Source organism: Daktulosphaira vitifoliae, unplaced genomic scaffold, assembly GCF_025091365.1.
Source record: "Daktulosphaira vitifoliae isolate Bord-2020 unplaced genomic scaffold, ASM2509136v1 Scaffold_28, whole genome shotgun sequence".
NCBI lineage: Eukaryota > Metazoa > Arthropoda > Insecta > Hemiptera > Phylloxeridae > Daktulosphaira > Daktulosphaira vitifoliae.
In genome coordinates this window covers 1-21,896 of record NW_026099599.1, presented here as the reverse complement: position 1 = coordinate 21,896, position 21,896 = coordinate 1, and the positions used below count along the sequence as shown (strand labels likewise).

At 27.9% G+C, this 21,896-nt stretch overlaps 1 protein-coding gene across 1 annotated transcript; it reads left to right on the top strand.

Annotated features, from left to right (window-relative positions):
- Positions 1-32: 32 nt before the first annotated feature.
- LOC126908880 (uncharacterized) lies at positions 33-3,701 on the top strand. Its single transcript, XM_050691200.1, has 2 exons — positions 33-65; positions 1,617-3,701. The coding sequence occupies exons 1-2, from the start codon at positions 35-37 to the stop codon at positions 3,605-3,607; spliced, it is 2,022 nt and encodes a 673-aa protein (XP_050547157.1). The 5' UTR covers positions 33-34; the 3' UTR covers positions 3,608-3,701.
- The last annotated feature ends 18,195 nt before the right edge of the window (positions 3,702-21,896 follow it).

Sequence of the window (21,896 nt, the reverse complement as noted above, 5' to 3'; positions counted from 1 at the left end):
TTTTTTCTAGAACTGGCAATCGATATATTTTTTTATGATAATTTCATGTTTGATTTTTAATGAAGGTAAATTTGATTTTATATTATTAATGTCTATTCTATGTAGTAATAGAAAGATAAGTAAAGGGTGTTTGGGGTATTTTTGACCAAAGTTGGATATTTGGGGATTTAGTCAATTCAGAAGCAACGAGGTTCTATCGGGGTTGTAGAGTTCGAGGATTTAGAATAATAAAGATAAGTAGATATAAAAAGAAATGATTAAAGTTTCTCTATAGAGGTATTCCAAATGACCTAACTGGTAAAGTTTTAATTACTCCCTTCATGGGTTGTTGTCGTCAGCGCTTTTAGTGATTCTCATTTTATTGTATTAAATTGAACATAACATGATAGTTATTTTAAGATAAGATGTATAGTATACAATAATCAATTAACACTTTTATACATATATAATAGCTAGTGTACAACAATGTATATGTTATAACAGATAAATTAATAATTTGTGTGTATACTAGTAATATAAAATACAGATTATACATTTTTCATCGATAAATGTAAGATGCGCAATGCAAAGCATTAGGCATATTACAACATATAGTTTATCAAATAAATTTCTTAACTTTCATCTAATATATGAAACATTTTCAAAAGATTTTAGATGGAATTACTCACATAGGAGGGTAATAAGCTCTCCATAAGAAAATAACTGTCCATAAATTAAATTTTTTTTAAATTACTTGTTATAAACAGTAAATTATACTGAACACTCAATACTTGAAGGTAAAGACTCGTAGACCGTTTATTCGTAAGCAACAATAGGTTATTAAAAAAAACAAACAAACCAAAAAGACAAACACAGTTAATAATAATCTTCGCAAGATATCGCGGTACTTTCACTGGCGTCTGCGATGCGATGTCCGGCATGGTTCTCGGGCATCAAAAAGTTAGCAGCGTTGATGGTGACAGTAAGCGGGTGCGGATAGGTTCGTCGAGTCTGGTCGTGCGACACGTCCGGAGCCGGTGGAATACATCGTCGACGTTGTAACTTAGACAACGGGTAAAAGACTCAACGTATCATTGGCGGCGGGTCATCATCATCCGTGTGGACTTGCTGTACACCGTAGCGTATAGCAATTGGTGTTGGTCAGTTAAATACTCATAGTAGGGCGACCGCTGATAAGGATGGCACGACACGTGGTTCATCGTGTATAACGAAGCGATGCTGGGCTGTGTCAATGTAGATATAAAATATTCTGATGATAACTACATAAATATTTTTAGTATTAATCAAGGTGTTTTATATTAATAAATCAATAATCTCTTTTAAGCTAATTCAAAATAACAACGATGTACGAATAATATTAAAAAGTTATTATATGAATAATACTACTTTGTTATATGCAAAAAAGAAATACTCTTACATTATACAAAATAATTTTACAATCGTAAATTATTTGATTAGGTAACATAAATATTAGCAATATATTCAAACAGAATATTAATAATTAATGAAAATAAAAAAGGGGCTAAACTTAGGCATCTTATACAGTTTATTAGATAATTTTAAATAATCTAATTAAATTTGACTCCAAAAAAAATTTAATTGATGTGCTTATTTAGGTATTGAAAATAAATATTTGGGTGAAAAAAAAATATGTCCGTTTGAAAAAGGTATCACAAGAAAAGCTGCTAAAATTGGTGACATAGAAACATTAAAACTAGCTTACGAGAGTAATTGTGAATGGGATGAATATACGACTATTGAAGCTGCTGCAAATGGACATTTCGAATGTTTAAAATATGCACATGAAAATGGCTGTGGCTGGGATGAAGAAACAACTAGAGACGCTGCTGCAAAGGGACATTTTGAATGTTTAAAATATGCACATGAAAATGGATGTCCATGGGATGTAAGCACAGCGATATATGCTGCAACAAATGGGCATTTACAATGTTTAATCTATGCACATAAAAATGGCTGCAGTTGGAATGCTGATATAACAAGATACGCTTCTTTGAATGGACATTTTGAATGTTTAAAATATGCACATGAAAATGGATGTCCATGGGATGTAAGCACAGCGATATATGCTGCAACAAATGGGCATTTACAATGTTTAATCTATGCACATAAAAATGGCTGCAGTTGGAATGCTGATATAACAAGATACGCTTCTTTGAATGGACATTATGAATGTTTAAAATATGCACATGAAAATGGATGTCCATGGGATGTAAGAACAACGATAAATGCTGCAACAAATGGGCATTTAAAATGTTTAATTTATGCACATAAAAATGGCTGTAGATGGAATATAGAAACAATAATAAACGCTGCTTTGAATGGACATTATGAATGTTTAAAATATGCACATGAAAATGGTTGCCACTGGATTAAAGATATATCTAAATATGCTGTTATAGGAGGTAATTTAGATTGTTTAAAATATGCACATGAAATTGGATGTTCATGGGATGAAAGCATAACGATAGCAGCTGCAACATATGGACGTTTAGAATGTTTAATCTATGCACATAAAAATGGGTGTCATTGGAATGCAAAAACAACGAGAAACGCTGCTTTAAATGGACACTATGAATGTCTAAAATACGCACATAAAAATGGATGCCACTGGAATAATGACGTAACTACATATTCTGTTATAGGAGGTAATTTAGATTGTTTAAAATTTGCTCACGAAAATGGATATCCATTAGATGATGGCATAACTATAGAGGCTACTCTAAGAGGTAATCTAGACATTTTAAAATATGCACATGAAAGTGGATGTCCATTAGATGATGGCATAACTATAGAGGCTACTGTAAGAGGTAATCTAGACATTTTAAAATATGCACATGAAAATGGATGTCCATTAGATGATAAGATAACTACAGTGGCTATTGAAAAAGGTTATTTTGAAATTTTAAAATATGTACATAAAAATGGATTTCCATGGCATAAAAGAACAACAAAAGTAGCTGCAAGTTATGGTAATTTAGAATTTTTAAAATATGCTCATGAAAACGATTGCAAATGGTATGAAGGTACAATAGTTACAGCAGCCATGAATGATAATTTAGAAATTTTAAAATATGCACATAAAAATGGATGTTCATGGGATTATGACACAACTAGAGCTTCTGCAGCAAGTGGTTGTTTGAACTGTTTAAAGTATGCTCATGAAAAGGAGTGTCCATGGCATGAAGCAACATTAAATACAGCTGCCGCGCATGGTAATTTAGATTGCTTAAAATATGCATATGAACATGGATATAATTGGATAGTTGGTACGACGAGAGGGGCTGCTGCAAATGGACGTTTAGACTGCTTGAAATATGCTATTGAAAATGGTTGTGAATGTGATGAAGGCACAACAAGGGAAGCTGCTGCAAATGGTCATTTAGACTGCCTAAAATATGTTCATGAAAATAGATGTGAGTGGGACGAAAGTACTACAAGACTTGCTGCTGCAAATAATCAATTAAGTTGTATAAAATACGCCCATGAGCATAATTGTCCATGGAGTAGAAATACCATTTATGAAGCTACTAGAAGAAATTTTTTTGAGATAATCAACTATGCTAATGAGAATGGCTGTATTAATTAGTTTTCTGATAAAATATTATTTATTTTGTACATTATATATTATATAAATCGTCTTGAACTAAAATAATAATAATTATACCGAGAGCAATCATGTAATTTACTTGCTTATTAAATACTATTTTTGAAATTATAACCAAAATTCTTAATAAAAAATATCCGAATTTTCTAATCAAGTATTTAAAAGTTTATAACACAATAAATATAAAAGAATATGTTTATAAGTAGTTACTAAAATGTTACATTTCTGTACAAATTTTGATCATTTATTTAATTATAATTAATAATAAGTAATTATTATTACAGCTCATGTGTATAAAATAAATGTGAATATTAAAATTGTATACAGATAATTCTAAAACTCCCTTACAAACAATTTTTTATTCCATGGACCATAAAAATGTATAGATTGAAATTGCATTTATTATTTATATGAAGGTCAAATTACTTGAAGAAACCGTTTATAAATTATAACAAACTTATTACAAATTATTTTATGACAAAAAAATAATAATATTTACACTTAATTAAAAAAAAAATGATTGGTGTCGTAATTCAATACATGAATAGAGACCGTTTTTATTTGTCTAACCTATCTTAATGATGTTCGGTTAGAAATTTTTTTTTTTAATCTATTATGTAAAACCCATTAAAAACTAAAAATATTATCATACATTATCTTGTATTCGATATATATTCTTAATCGTTCATCAAATTTTTTTGTTTATAATTATTAGTTAAATAATATCCAACCATACTTCCCGGGTGTCCATGTTGTCTCTGTGATGTTAAAAAATTCCTATTGTCTCGATTTTTAATTAATTCCAAAGCGCTAACTAACGTTATATCAAAAATATCCCTCTATAAAATAGGAGCCTTCCACCAAAAATTACTACTTCCAGTACTATCAATTTTGAACTTTCGTTTATATCATGTTTGATTTTACTTATGTTAAAAAAAAGCACCGATATTACTTGTTTTATTAATGATAGTTAACTACCAATGATGAATAACCAATTGAATAAATATAATTAGAATCACGGAAACTACATTTTGACACCTCTTTAAATATCTAGATTCTAGACGATATTAAAATATTAGCGATAATGAAAAAAATTACAGCTATAATTATCATCTATAGAATTTTATGGTCCAAAGTTTGTATTTAGTGTTAAATGAAGCGACAAGGTTAGCGTACTAATAAATGTGGCAATAATATATTTTTATAAGTGCATTCAGCTATGTACATACTCCAATATCGATAAAATATTTTCTCATATTTAAAGTTAGTTAGCGCTTTGGAATTAATTAAAAATCGAGACAATAGGATTTTTTTAACATCACAGAGACAACATGGACACCCGTGAAGTATGCTTGGATATTATTTAACTAATAATTATAAATAAAAAAAATGATGAACGAATAAGAATATATATAGAAAACAAGATAATATACGATAATTTTTTTAGCTTTTAATGGGTTTTACATAATACATTTCGATTTTGATAGCAAACCTAATAATGTGTGTTATCCTATTNTCTTTATATTCTAGACTCTAGAATATAAAAATTAATCATACATTTCGATTTTGATAGCAAACCTAATAATGTGTGTTATCCTATTTTTATAGCTAAATATTAAATATTTGATTTTTTATAATAAATAATGTCCTCATAGATTTTTTGACATTTGCATAATTTTTGAAATAAATTTAAAAACTACCTTTCACGTCGATGGTTCAACACCTTTACGACACGTGTAAACTTTAACCCATTTAAAGTAAATTCATCAAAAATAAATATGGTTTAGAGTTAAATTTTATGAGTACATAGATTTAGTAGGCATACAGGAAAATCAAGTGTCTATTTCAGGAGTTAGGTTGGAGGTTCATATGTATAGCCACCATACCATACTTAATAATGGTAACATTGTTACTGAAATACGTGTCCGTGATTTTTAGTAATTTTTTGTAGTTTTTTGAAATGATTATTTTTCATAAAATTTTAATTTTGAATAATATTAGCTACAGTAATTTTTATTATACATTTTTGAGGGTAATGTCTACGACTAGATATGATTTGAGATATTTTGANTCTATGACTAGATATGATTTGAGATATTTTGACGTATCGTTGAAAGTAATCGGATTGGTGATAACTGAGAAAAAGTAAAATTTCTTTTCAAAATTTTTTCTGACTTCTATAGTAATGAAAATACTCGAATAATACATAATGCTTCTTCAATACTTTTTTTATTTTTATTTTATTTTAATTATTTAACGCCAAACGGCAATTTACAGGAATAATATTATGGTAACCTAAATATATAACATAATATAACAAAAAGAAGAAAAAAAAAAATAATGTACATGCATATATGTAAAACATAGAGTAAGAAACTATGACAACAAAATAATGATGACAATAAATTAAGATTTATAATATAAATATAATATATAATTAATATAAGACAGTTAAATTTTTATAAAAGTAAATGTGACCAAAAAACTAAGTATTATTGAGAGAGCGTAGCATTCTGTGTATTGGATTATTATTATTATAGGAGGTATGATGAGAGGGAACATGAAAGGAAAGTGATTTCTAGTGGGATAGGGTGGAACACGAAAGGATATAGAAGACAAAAGGTCTGGTGCATTAATTAAACCATTAAGGAGAGCATCGATAAATGAACGGTCTGCATCAAATCGCCTGGAACTAAGAGTAGGGATATTAAGTGTGGAACGAATAATGGAGTAATCATGAGGGGGGTGGGTAATTTTGAGTAAATAAGCGGCGTAAGATAAAAAGCGATTCTGTACTCTTTCAAGACGGAGTTGATCTTTAGCTAAGTAAGGATGCCACAAAACCACTCCGTATTCTAAAATAGAGCGAACGAGTGAAAAATAGAGGGAACGTAAACAATGTGGAGAAGTAAAGAGGTTAGTATGTCGTTTTAAAAATCCTAAAACTTTTAAGGCTTTGCTTACTATAAAGTTAATATGAACGTCAAAAGATAACGAAGGAGTCAGGTTGAATCCCAGGTCAGTTACTTGAAATACACGCTCTAACATGGTACTATCTAGTGAGTAGGAGTATAAAATAGGAGCGCGCTTCCTGGTAAATGTCATAATATAACATTTACTTATATTAAGTGAGAGGCCAACCCGATTAATCCAGCAAACAAAAGAATTAAGATCTGCTTGCAATAACAAACAATCAGAGGGAGAAGCTACTTTTGTAAAAAATTTTATGTCATCTGCAAACAAGAGGACTCGGGAATTAGAAAGGTAATTATTAATAGAGTTTACATAAAGAATAAACAACAGAGGACTGAGGTGTCCACCTTGGGGGACGCCCGAAGGAACTTCAATAATGTTGGACCTAGCCCCATTGACAAAAACATATTGTTTTCTTGATGCAAGGTAGGACTCTAACCAGGAAAGTAAGGAGTCACCAATACCAAGAATTTTAAGCTCAGATACAAGTAGACGATGGTCAATTGTATCAAAAGCTTTTTTGAAGTCAGTAAAGACAGCATCAACTTGATAATCTTTTTCGAAGCTGTTTAAAATAAAAGTTGTAAAGGACAAATTGCAGGATACGGTAGATTTACCTGGACGAAAGCCATGTTGTTCATCAATGATGATATGGTTAAGACTTCGCTTTATACTGGAATAGACCAGAGATTCAAATAATTTGGCAATATGAGGCAGGATGGAAATTGGCCGGTAATTAGAGACAAGACACGGATCACCGGATTTCAATATAGGGGTGATGGAACAAGTCTTCCATACTCCAGGAAAAATACCTTCATCTAGAGAACGCCTGAAAAGCAAAAATATAGGGTATACTAGAGAAAGACGGCAGTTATATAATAATTGTGCTGAGATACCGTCAGGACCATTCGAAACATTGTTTTTTAGAGAACCCAACAGAGTTTGGATATCATCGATAGAAAAAAGACAATTTGCAGGTAGATTATAAGGATAGGTGGGATAAATAGTCGGATCAGAAATAGAAGAAAGAGAGGTTTTATAAACAGAAGAAAAGTGGTTCGAAAATAGATTAGCGGATTCAGTAGGTGAGGAAGAGGTTACACCATTGTGATGCACAGATGAAGCAATAGAAGAGTGTTTGNCCATTGTGATGCACAGATGAAGGAATGGAAGAGTGTTTATTAAGATCTTTGGTAAATTTCCAAAATTTAGAAGGATTAAGAGTAAGTATTTTTTGAGTGTAATTGATGTAGGACTGGTAATTTAGTTTGGAAATACGTTTGCATTTAGCTCTAAACTCTGAAAAAATTAAATAATCATTGGGATTTTTTGTTCGCTTAAAATTAGAATGAGCTTGTTTTTTTTGAAAAATAAGTCTTTTTAGAGCGGGTGTTACCCAACGAGGGAACTTAAAGATTTTATTAGGAACAAAAAGATTAATGGAATTTAAGATTGCATCATTAAAAACAGAGGCAACATCATTGATTGAGTAAAGAGAAAAGGTAGCCTCCCAGTTGAAGGAATTAAAGAATTGAGATATACTAGTATAATCGGCGCATTTAAAATCTTTGTAAGTGTATGTATTATCAGTGTAGCATGTTGTATGAAAAGGAAAATTAATATCTAAAGGAGGGTGGTAGGGATCTGGAGATACGAGTGTCTCTGAAGATAAGTTTACTGTGACATTATTAGAATTGGAAAATATAAGGTCAAGAATTGTACCATGATTATTAGGATGGGAGTTAAGCTGGAAAAAGTTGTAATAAGAGAAAGAATCTATTAGAGAGGAAGAAATTGAACTATAACTGCCAGAGGCAGAAAGTCCTAAACTATCGGAAGACCAAGTAACATTAGGTATGTTATAATCTCCACACAAAAAAACAAACTGTGGCTTATAATTTAAGAGAATGGTTTCAATTGAAAGAATATGTGCATCAATAACTGAAGAAGAAGACTGCGGAGGTAAATACACAGCTCCAATTAATAAGGAAGTAGAAATAATGGACAATAGGACAAATGATTGTTCAACATTAATGATATCTAAGGATATAGGAAGTGATTTAAATGTGGACTTAAAAGCAATGAGTACTCCACCACCACGGGAGTGAGAGCTATTGTTAGAATTTCGGTCAAGCCTCGCTATATTGTAACCAGTAAAATCAAGTTCGCTACTAGAGATATCAGGGGACAACCAAGTTTCTGTTAGGACTAAAATGTCATACATGTGAAAGAGAGGAATAGAGGTTTTAAGATTTATAAGTTTAGTTTTTAGGCCACGTACATTTTGGTAAAAAATATTTAAATTGCTCTTATGTATTTTATGGTATCCAAAATTAACATTTTCGGATTTGTTCATTTTATTTATAAATTTATTGAATTCCAAAAAAAACATATCAAAAGAAGACGTAGCGGCATGACAATTGCGACAACATTTAATCAATAACTTATCTGTCGATGAATGGTTAACACAGCATCCAGGTAGTAAGGTAGCATCATCAACAGATGACTGAATAGTTGACGAGATAAAAGAATAATTATAACACAAACGATGAAGACAACAATTTAGTTTTTTGGTTGGACCAGTGAGGTACTACCAAAATGAGCTGACCTAGAAGCTATTACAATTGAAGGAAAGCCATCTTTATACTTAATCATGATGTTGGTCTCACCATTTTTTTTACGACTATCAAATTCATTATATATCCGACGAATAGATTCACGTTCTCTAGATGTTCGATCACGAATAACAGATATTGTGTTCATTGAATTATTTGCGATATGACTGCGTTTATATACGTAGAAGTCGGATATTAGTTTAATTGCTATTTCTTTAGATGATAAAAATACCTTAAGTGGGCGAGCTCCCCTATCGTTAGGCCTGCCAAGTCTAATTGATTTTAAACTTGAGGAGTTTGCTGGAAGAAAGGGTTGAAGAATTTCAGACAGACGCAAAGAGTCACTCGATATCCGATCAGATGATGAGCTAGAGGAAGATTCAGGTATTCCTCTAACAATAATATTACGAGAACATTTTTCCCTTTCCGAGATTTCTTGCAGTATTACTTGGACACTATCATCATTAGAATGAGGACTACTTTTGTACGTTTCAATGGAATTTACACGTTTTGTCAGGTCAGCAACATTATTTTTGAGAACAGTATTCTCTGATTTGAGGTCAGCAACTTGTAAAGTTAAGACCTCTAAGGCAGCCTTAAGCTTAGCAAATTTATTACTTTGAGACTGACACAGTAGTTTACATTGAGACAGAGTCTCTTCCTGAGTTTTACGCAGCTCATTCATTGTTTTATGAAAATCTTCCAAAGACAGGGTAGTGGAAGAAGATGAAGGCGTTTTAGACGATTTGGCAGACGAATTAGAGGCAGAGCGGGTTAAAATTTGTGAAGTTTTAGGTGAATTAGAGGTCATCTTTACTGGAAGTATATTGGCGTAAGAAGATCCTGATGTTAGTGAAATGCAACCTAAACTACAGCGATGTGTTTTAAAGTAAAGAGTTTGAGTGTGTCAGTTGGTGGCCACCGTTAATGTCACCAAGATAACAGCTGATAGGAAAAGTGAAATGGATGAGCCACGAGAGAGTTCTTGATAACAATAATAAGTACTTACAATTTGTGTAATAGAAATTTTGGTAATTATGAACTAATACGCAAAAAATTGAACTGAATTGACTCACAATGTTAGAGCAAAAGACCGTGAATACATCTGTGAGTTAATAAATAAAAAAGTACACTTAATTATTTTATTTAATTCAAAAAATGCTAAGAAAAATTTACCGATCTTGTTATCACATATAGTTTTTACTAAATACTATATATGTATAACTATATATATGTTTTTAAATACTTAAAAACATTTTTACTACGATTAATATAAATAAATTTTAAAGGTACAGCGCAACAAATATGAGGACAGATTTAAGGCGCGAACCATCCGGAAAGTTTGAGAACTTTTGCCGAATGTCTGCATCTGATTTTGAGTATTTACTCAATAAAATAGGACTAAACATACAAAAATCTAATACAAATATGCGTGAAGCCATACCAGTACAAGAAAGATTGGCTTTAGCTCTACAATATTTTGCTTCAGGAGACAGTTTTCAAAATCTGTCATACTTAATCAAATTTTTAGATGTATAAATTCAAGAGTGGTTTCGTTGATCCAAGTTGTCATGGTTTTAACAGTTTTAACAATTATAAAATATTAAAAAAAAAAATGAAAAATATGTTACCGTAAAATTAGACGAAGGTTTTACTGAACTTCACTAAACAATCGAACAGCAACCACTTCAAAATAGAGTTTTGATAGCGAAATGGATTCAATTTATGACATTAATACACTTATATACTTTTTTTAGTAATTAAAGAAAAAAAATACGACAGAGTAAAACTAATTAGTGTTTCAGCTACGCACCGTATATAATTTTTTACTTGCAAAAATGAAACAGAATTTTACAAATATAAACATTTTAGTAAAATATTAGTAAAATAGGATATAAAGGGAGATTAAACTATCCAATAATATTTACTTTATACTTAATATTCATAAATTAATAAGTTATATAATTAATACATTATGTAATCAATCTTAACAATTAAATTATATTTACAATTATACTATAAAATAGTTTTACTTATATATTAAATTAAATCAACTAATTAGGCCAATATAAACCACAGATATACTGTACAAATATAGGTGGGTGGGGAAGAAAAAATTACGTTACCGATAGCCACCCTAAAATCAAATATTGGCCAAGTACTTGACAAGTACTTGACAAGTACACATGTATGAACTAGTGAACTACAAGTGTAAACTTGTCAAGCCATTAATTCCTTTGACTTGTGTTACATTTACCGACAATCAGCGGGAAACTGACAAGTGACCAATAATTGTACAAGTATAGTGTTCTGACAGCTTGATAAGTATACACAAGTGACAAATATTTGGCAAGTACACCAGTCGTGGGAATCCGGCTTTAGACCAGTATTTTGGAAGTTATTAACGTTTTAATACAGTGACTGAAGTGATACACGGGTCTATTTATTATTATCAATAACAATTTATAAATCGCAGTACTCCACCAATTTTGTTATAAAAAACTAATATTCTCAAAAAATTACAAACCATAATTATTAACTATAAGTAATTTATTAACTAATTAAAAAATGCACAAGGCCAAATTGAAAAATTAAAACAATGACAAACAAAAAGTTTTAAAAGAATTTAATAATAATTGAATAAATAAATAAATATAAAAGGACCCACAATTTATCAAATATTTTTATGTGCGATATTATGTACAACATCAGTCTATTAAGTTCTTTTACAACGAATTGAATTGAATTATGAANAGTGGAAGAAGATGAAGGCGTTTTAGACGATTTGGCAGACGAATTAGAGGCAGAGCGGGTTAAAATTTGTGAAGTTTTAGGTGAATTAGAGGTCATCTTTACTGGAAGTACATTGGCGTAAGAAGATCCTGATGTTAGTGAAATGCAACCTATTTGTTGAAAAATTTAAGCCTTTATCAATAAAAAAGTCGTCAAACTTTTCCATGAGTTTACCTAAAATTTTGAATGCATTTAACCAATGCTGTAACAATTAAAGCAGTAACTAACTTTTTCTTACTTTTCAGGAGACCAATAATAAAATATATTCTCTGATTATATGCTTTAAGTTTATTAATTTTTTAAGTAGTTTAATTTTGCTTTAAATAAAATTTACGAAATTTTTAGATAATTATTATAAGAAAAATCCAAATATCTCATTATATCAAGGATAAATTTTTTGAGTCACTGCCTCAAACGTTGCGTATGGTGATATAATACAATTTATAATATTTTATTAGTTTATTATATGTATTTTACAGCACAATTAAATACAAGTGCTGTTATATAAAGTAATAAGTTATGTATCACGATAATAGAAAATAAAATTTGTATTCAGAGACGTTCTGGCCTGTTTTTTACTGTGCTACAACACAGTGGGTTAGTATCATTCTGTCTATTTTCGAAAAACGGGTAACTAGCCTGTCAGATACTTAGTAGTTACTGTTGACACTACTATAAACAATTTAAATATTTTAAAATTTGATTGATTTGAATGAAAATCAATTGTTTTCATATCATATAAAAAATAGATACGCAAACATTTATATTGAATCTGTGGATGGATAATTGTAACAGTTCAGATTAGTTAAATAAGTCTAAGTAACTGTAAGAACAGTTATAGAAATGAATGTTGAAGGAAGAAGAGATAGAGAAAGACCAAAAAAGAAATGTAGGGATGCTATTGAATGCGATTTGAGGACAGCTGATGTGNCCAAAAAAGAGATGGAGGGATGCTATTGAATGCGATTTGAGGACAGCTGATGTGAGCGTAGAAGATGTGGGAGATCGTGTCAAGTGGAAGCTTAGGATAAGGGTGGCCGACCCCAAGTAGTTGGGATTAAGGCAAAGAAAAAGAAAAATATTACCAGAAATTCCGGGGGCAATTGACATAATATGATTGTTGTTTGGGAATGTACAATTTAGCGTTTAGATGGATTTAAACAATATAGCGTCAAATCAATTACCTACTCTATCGGTTGTATATTCATTTACACTACACTTTAATGATACAATAAATAAATAAATAAATAATATGATAAAAAGTAACCGTAAAATGAAAAAAATGGAATATAAATTTTAGTACTCATATTAAATGTAATGTAACTCGAAAAATATTTGTTTAAATGAAAAAATATAAGATAATTTTTTTGTTTATAATTGTCTTTTAAACAACTTTTGTACGAAACTTTTTTTTGTAAGTTAAATATTTTTTGAGAAAATTAAAAAAGCTCATATTTTTGAACTTTTGCGAGGCTGTAAAAAAAAAAGCTCAATTCCAATCTTGAGGACTATTAGTATGTCATTATACATATTTTAATTCAACTTTTAAAAAAACAAAATTTTTTCCGCAATTTTTCCTTTGTTGACTGGCCTAGATGTCAATTTTAAACTTGTAATTGAGCTAAAAGTTATGGTAATATATTCAATTTATTTTACTATAAACTTTCATAAATCTTTATCAAAAATTTTTCATCAACTTTAAAGAACCAAAAAAATAGGTTAAAATTGAAAATTTGGACTGATTATTTTTAACATATTAAAAATCAAATCAGTAATAATTTGAAAACAAATTTTTTTTTCTTTTAATTATTATTTTATATATATAATTAGTAATAATATAAAAAATTAGAAGTGATAGAAATAGTCTACTTGCAGATTTGAAAACAACGCGAAAATTTGATTTAGAAAAGTATATTTTTGCTTCTGATGAAAGTTCCTTGTAGTCCAGTGCATTTTTTTATAGTAACAAACAGTTTTTATTGAAAATTATTGTATCAAGCCCTTTAAATTTTTATACACGTAAAAGTAAAGCAAAATATAACTTCTTTATTATTTTTATAATTTCTCCGTTTAAATTACAATATTAAATATCAATTTCATACTAAATTTAATAATTATAATTAGTATATATTCATATATTATATTTTAAAATCAAAGAACTACTAATCATGATATAATTAAAGAAATAAGAGTTGATGTTGCTTTTGGAATAATCCACCAATTGCCTAATTAAAACAAAAAAAAAAAAAGTTTGTTGGGAATTTTTTCTGCTATTCTGCAAAATTACTCCTTCGTTGACTAGAATGAATCATTAAATAGAAAATTTTATGAGAATTAAAACAATGTTATTTTTAAGATTAATATGCAGTCAGAAAGTTTTATAATTATTATTTATTGTAAATTTATCAGAAAAACTCATTATTTTTTGCATTTTTATCGTAATAGAACACTTAAATAGAAATCATAGTAATCATTTCTAAGTAATTTTTGATATTTAAAAAGATTCTACTATTGAAATATCCAGAACTGAATTAATTTTAATGATTTACTTTAACTAAAAAAAAAAAAGTTAATATTTTGAATCCCTCTTGTGGGCAGGTAAAGGGTTAGATTTATAAAAAAAACCAAATGATAGATAAAGACATGCATCTAAATAAAAAAAAATATACTGATTTGGTCATTTTTGATAAAGTTATAACAATTAACAAAGTTATAAGTTTTATACACTGGACTACAAGGAACTTCCATCAGAAACAAAAATATACTATTCTAAATCAACTTTTCGCGATGTTTTAAAATGTGCAATTAGACTTTTTCTATAACTTCTAAGTTTTAATATTATTAAAAAATAGTTTTTACATATAAAAAAAAATAATTAAGAACAAAAAAAATTGTTTTAAATTAATACTGATTTGATATAATATTTAATATTAATTTGATTATTAATAAGTTAAAAATAAGGAAAATGACATATTTAACCTATTTTGTTAATCGTTTAAAGTTGATTGTTGTAAATGTTTATAATAAAAAAAAAAAATTTATTTTACCATAACTTTTAGCTCAATTGGTAAGTTTGACATTGACATAATTAAATAGAAAATTTTATGACAATTAAAAAAATTGTATCGTTAAGATCAATATGCAGTCAGAAAGTTTTATAATTACTATTTATTGTAAATTTATCAGAAAAGCTCAATATTTTTTTGCATTTTTATGGTAATAGATAACTTAAATAGAAGTAATAGTAATAATTTCCTAGGAACTTTTGTTGTTTGTTGAAAAGATTCTATAATTGAAATATTGAGAACTTAATTAATTTTAATGATTTACTTTAACTAAATGTACCAATCAAAACAAAGTTGTTAAAAAGATTTACTCAATTGAGTGTATTATAAAATTTGATTATATTTGTAAAAATCAATTGTTAATTCAGGAGAAAAAACAATCATTTTTTTTAGAAATGATTTATATAGCAACATGTTACAAAAAAAAATTGTAATATTATAGTCTAGTAGTAGCACACACAAATAGAGTAAAAAAATTATTAAATTACAAAGTAAAATGATTTAATTTTGTAGTTGAAACCTATCATATCAAACTTCATTCGTTAATAAATATTTTGAAAACATTAGAAATTAATGATTTTAATTGTCTTTATGGAGACGATGTAATAACTAACTGTTTAATTGATAAATTAGAATTTTTTTTTCAATTTTTGAGAGTAATATCTTCAACTAGATACGAATTGTAGTAATTTGACGTATTGTTGAAAAAAGTAGGTCAAGTTAGAGCAGAGAAAATAAATGATAGTCACAAAAAAATATCTTCTCGGCTTTGCATCGAAGCGAAAACTTAAAATATAGTAAAATAATTTTAATACGAATAAGAAATTTCTTCTTGCAAGGGGCGACTAAAGTGATGGGATCCTTGATCTTTATTGAAGTTATTGAATCTAAATGTGATAAAAATCAAACGAGTTAAAATTTATACTAACTTAAAAAGAATTAAGAAAAAATGCAAAAAATTCATTGCCATATGCGGGTTGGAACCTCGTACCCCAAGCGTGTAAAACATAAATTTTACCAACTCGGCAACCGTACGTTGCTTCCGGCGGTTGAAAAATTGGCTATTTAAGCTAGTTCAAATTTCAAAGTTATTTTTCTCGACTTAAAAGAAACAAACATATTTAAATAAGTTTAACTATCTATACTATATCAATTTTAATTTATATAATATTTATGAAAATCTGTACTCCCCTTGTCAGGTATTTTAAAATAAAATAAAATACAAAACCCAGAATTTTAACACAAAAATAGCATATTTTTGCATACGGTAGTCATTTTTACCATGAAGACAAATCCAGAGGTCAAATTTTTTTTTTTCACATTAAAGTATATTACATAAGCTTTAATTTAAGATATATTTAAAAGTGTCAGTATTTCCGGAATACTTTCAAAAATTAAATTGAAAATATCGTAGTAACAATACGCATGTTTAAAGTTTTGACCCCCCTTGTTAAAGGGGTATGATCCGATTTACAAAAAAAGCGTGCCAGATGAAAGGGGTATATCAATATTTATTATAAAAAAATAATAATATAGATCCATACATTTTTCCAAAAGTTATATAAAATATAAATTAAATAATATAACATATAAAATCGAGATTTTTTTCACGGAAATCGTACGTTTTTCTTTAACTTTGATGTCCGTTTTCACCACGAAGACAAGTCCAGAGGTCAAATTTTTTTTTTTCAAATTAAAGTATATTACATAAGCTTTAATTTAAGATATATATAAAAGTGTCAGTCTTTCCGGAACATTTTCAAAAGTTAAGTTGAAAAAGTTCTACTTTCTATACGCATTTTAAAAGGTTTGCACCCCCCCTGTATAAAGGGAAATGGTCCGATTTTAAAAAAAAGTATGTCGAATGAAAGAAGTATATATAAAGTATTTATCATTAAAGAATAAAGTTGATTCATGCATTTTTTAAAAAGTTATAGCAACATAATGTTAAAAAATGTAAAATATAATATCAAGAATTTTTTCACAAAAATAGCATATTTTTGCATACGGTAGTCATTTTCACCATGAAGACAAGTCCAGAGGTCAAATTTTTTTTTTTCAAATTAAAGTATATTACATTAGCTTTAATTTAAGGTATATATAAAATTGTCAGTCTTTCCGGAACATTTTCAAAAGTTAAGTTGAAAAAGTTAATTTTTTGTAAAAAAGTTACCATTTTGAAACCCCATCCTTTGGGCTGTTAAAGGGTCAAATGTTTACAAAAATATATAAAATGATAGGTAATTATCTAAGGTATCTATAAAAAAAATAATTATATTGATTCGGTCATTTTTAAAAAAGTTATGGCAATTTTAAGTAAAAAAAATTGAAAAAATATCGAAAATTAGCGATTTTTAAATTTGTAATTTTTTGGGGGATTTCCCCCGTTTACGGGGAACGAGGGAATTTTTTTCAATTTTTGAGGGTAATGTCTTCGACTAGATACGATTTGTGATCTTTTGACATATTGTTCATCAAAATCGGTCCAGCGAGAGCTGAGATTGAGCGTTCACAGACAAAAAAAAAAAAATAAAAAAAAAACACATCATAGTAAAATTAATACCTTCTCAGCTTCGCATCGAAGCTAAAAATCTAATCAGATGTGCGTATTATAAAAATTGATTATAATTGTAAAATTCAATTATAAAATAAGGTAACCAAAAATAATTTAAACAGTAACATTTTACCAAATAATTTTGAATATTATAGATTATTAGTATACCATAGTAAAAAAAAATTTTTTTAAATTAATACTGAATTTGATTATTAATATGTTAAAAATAAGGAAAATGACATATTTAACCTATTTTTTTAATCTTTTAAAGTTGAATTGTGTGAACGTTTATAGTTAAAAAAAAATTATTTATTACCATAACTTTTAGCTCAATTTGAAAGTTTAAAATTGACATCATTAAATAGAAAATTTTATGAGAATTAAAAAAATTGTATCGTTAAAATTAATATGCAGTGAGGAAATTTTTTATTGCTATTTATAGTAAATTAATCAGAGTAGCTCAATATTTTTTTGCATTTATATCGTAATAGATAACTTAAATACAAATAATAGTTATCATTTCCTAGTAACTTTTGGCGTTTAAAATTATTCTACAATTGAAATATGAACTGAATTAATTTTAATGATTTACTTTAACTAAAATAACCAATAAAAAAAAAACACATANCTTAAATAGAAGTAATAGTAATAATTTCCTAGGAACTTTTGTTGTTTGTTGAAAAGATTCTATAATTGAAATATTGAGAACTTAATTAATTTTAATGATTTACTTTAACTAAATGTACCAATCAAAACAAAGTTGTTAAAAAGATTTACTCAATTGAGTTTATTATAAAATTGATTATAATTGTAAAAATCCATTGTTAATTCAGGAGAAACTAACAATCATTTTTTTTAGAAATGATTTATATAGCAACATGATACCAAAAAATGATGAATATTATAGTCTAGTAGTTGCACACACAAATACAGTAAAAAAATTATTAAATTACAAAGTAAAAATCATATCAAACTTGATTCGTCAATAAATACTTTGAAAACATTAGAAATGAATGATTTTAATTGTCTGCATGGAGAACATGGGATAAGTAACTGTTTCATTGATAAATTAGAATTTTTTTTTCAATTTTTGAGAGTAATATCTTCAACTAGATACGAATTGTAGTAATTTGACGTATTGTTGAAAAAAGTAGGTCAAGTTAGAGCAGAGAAAATAAATGATAGTCACAAAAAAATATCTTCTCGGCTTTGCATCGAAGCGAAAACTTAAAATATAGTAAAATAATTTTAATACGAATAAGAAATTTCTTCTTGCAAGGGGCGACTAAAGTGATGGGATCCTTGATCTTTATTGAAGTTATTGAATCTAAATGAGATAAAAATCAAACGAGTTAAAAATTTATACTAGCTTAAAAAGAATTAAGAAAAAATGCAAAAACTACATTGCCATACGCGGGGTAGAACCTCGTACCCCAAAGCGTGTTACACATAAGTATTACCAACTCGGCAACCGTACGTCGATACTGACCATTGAAAAAATTGGCTATTTAAGCTAGTTCAAATTTCAAAGTTATTTTTCTCGACTTAAAAGAAGCAAACAAATTTAAATAAGTTTAACTTTCTATGCTATATTAATTTTTTATTTATATAATATTTATGAAAATCTGTAGTCCCCTTGTCAGGTATTTTAAAATAAAATAAAATACAAAACCCAGAATTTTAACACAAAAATAGCAAATTTTTGAATACGGTAGTCATTTTTACCGTGAAGACAAATCCAGAGGTCAAATTTTTTTTTTTCAAATTAAAGTATATTACATAAGCTTTAATTTAAGATATATATAAAAGTGTCAGTATTTCCGGAATACTTTCAAAAATTAAATTGAAAATATCTTAGTAACAATACGCATGTTTAAAGTTTTGACCCCCCTTGTTAAAGGGGTATGATCCGATTTACAAAAAAAGCGTGCCAGATGAAAGGGGTATATAAATATTTATTATAAAAAAATAATAATATTGATCCATACATTTTTCCAAAAGTTATATAAAATATAAATTAAATAATATAACATATAAAATCGAGTTTTTTTTCACGGAAATCGTACGTTTTTCTTCAACTTTGATGTCCGTTTTCACCACAAAGACAAGTCCATAGATCAAATTTTTTTTTTCAAATCAAAGTATATTACATAAGCTTTAATTTAAGATATATTTAAAAGTGTCAGTATTTCCGGAATACTTTCAAAAATTAAATTGAAAATATCGTAGTAACAATACGCATGTTTAAAGTTTTGACCCCCCTTGTTAAAGGGGTATGATCCGATTTACAAAAAAAGCGTGCCAGATGAAAGGGGTATATCAATATTTATTATAAAAAAATAATAATATAGATCCATACATTTTTCCAAAAGTTATATAAAATATAAATTAAATAATATAACATATAAAATCGAGATTTTTTTCACGGAAATCGTACGTTTTTCTTTAACTTTGATGTCCGTTTTCACCACGAAGACAAGTCCAGAGGTCAAATTTTTTTTTTTCAAATTAAAGTATATTACATAAGCTTTAATTTAAGATATATATAAAAGTGTCAGTCTTTCCGGAACATTTTCAAAAGTTAAGTTGAAAAAGTTCTACTTTCTATACGCATTTTAAAAGGTTTGCACCCCCCCTGTATAAAGGGAAATGGTCCGATTTTAAAAAAAAGTATGTCGAATGAAAGAAGTATATATAAAGTATTTATCATTAAAGAATAAAGTTGATTCATGCATTTTTTAAAAAGTTATAGCAACATAATGTTAAAAAATGTAAAATATAATATCAAGAATTTTTTCACAAAAATAGCATATTTTTGCATACGGTAGTCATTTTCACCATGAAGACAAGTCCAGAGGTCAAATTTTTTTTTTTCAAATTAAAGTATATTACATTAGCTTTAATTTAAGGTATATATAAAATTGTCAGTCTTTCCGGAACATTTTCAAAAGTTAAGTTGAAAAAGTTAATTTTTTGTAAAAAAGCTACCATTTTGAAACCCTTCCTGTGGGCTGTTAAAGGGTCAAATGTTCACAAAAATATTTAAAATGATAGGTAAATATCTAAGATATTTAAAAAAAAAAAAATTATATTGATTCGATCATTTTTAAAAAAGTTATGGCACTTTTAAGTAAAAAAATTGAAAAAATATCGAAAATTAGCGATTTTTAAATTTGTAATTTTTTTGGGGATTTCCCTCGTTTGCGGGAAACAAGGGAATTTTTTTCAATTTTTGAGGGTAATGTCTTTGACTAGATACGATTTGTGATCTTTTGACATATTGTTCATTAAAATCGGTCCAGCGAGAGCTGAGATTGAGTGTTTACAGACACAAAAATAAAAATAAAAAAAAAACACATCATAGTAAAATTAATACCTTCTCAGTTTCGCATCGAAGCTAAAATTATTAATGATTACCCACTGCCGCTTGAAGGTGATGAATATTATGTCGTAATACACTGGTCACTATCACAATTTGAAATAACAGTGGGCTACTCTGTTTTTGTCCATAATAATGGTTTTTCATTTAAGATTATTAACACTTTAATTCATAAATTATATTCATATGCTTAAAATAATATGATTGTTTTTAATTATATAACAATGTGTTAACCCTAGTCTAGAATTTAAAAAAAAACTATATTAACGTTGTATAAAAATGATTTGTATATTATCCATGTGTATTAATTTATATATTTCATATTTTATGCTTACTTAATAATAAACAATAACATAACAAGAATGACACAATGATGATTGTTTGGGGATCAAAAAATACTATAAAAGGGCTGAGGACTTGAGAGAATCTGTCTCTAAATATTCATTGAGCTGTTCGAATTGCGCTCTCGACTTCGATACTCAAAGTTCGTAATCATCATTGTGAAATTTTTACTTGTTAATTTATGAACTAAACATTTGAGTTCATGTTATTTTGTTATAACCTGATATTTTCAAAAGATATTTTTAGAACAAAGAAAAATCTTCAGGTAAGACTTTAAATCATTAAGAGTCAATACTTATATTATCTTACAATTCAATTATTTAGAATTAATAATCTGAATATAGAACGATAAAGCAATAGATAAAATAATTATATTTATCTTTAAACTTCAATTAATTGTGTAACGTGACAAAAGTATCTATTTGTTTTTTGTCTATTTGTATATTTGTGTTGAGCCGAATGCGGACTTCGACGGTGTTTGTCGGTAAAATTATCATGATAAGGTGTTGTGATTTGTTTATGCGCGTGCGAGATAGTCAGCTGTGTACTA

Bases quoted from the DNA above. Each gene is read 5' to 3' on its own strand.
- LOC126908880 (XM_050691200.1), top strand. From the start codon at position 35: ATGATAATTTCATGTTTGATTTTTAATGAAG. The intron at 66-1,616 runs GTAAATTTGATT...GTGCTTATTTAG, and splicing joins ATGTTTGATTTTTAATGAAG to GTATTGAAAATAAATATTTG.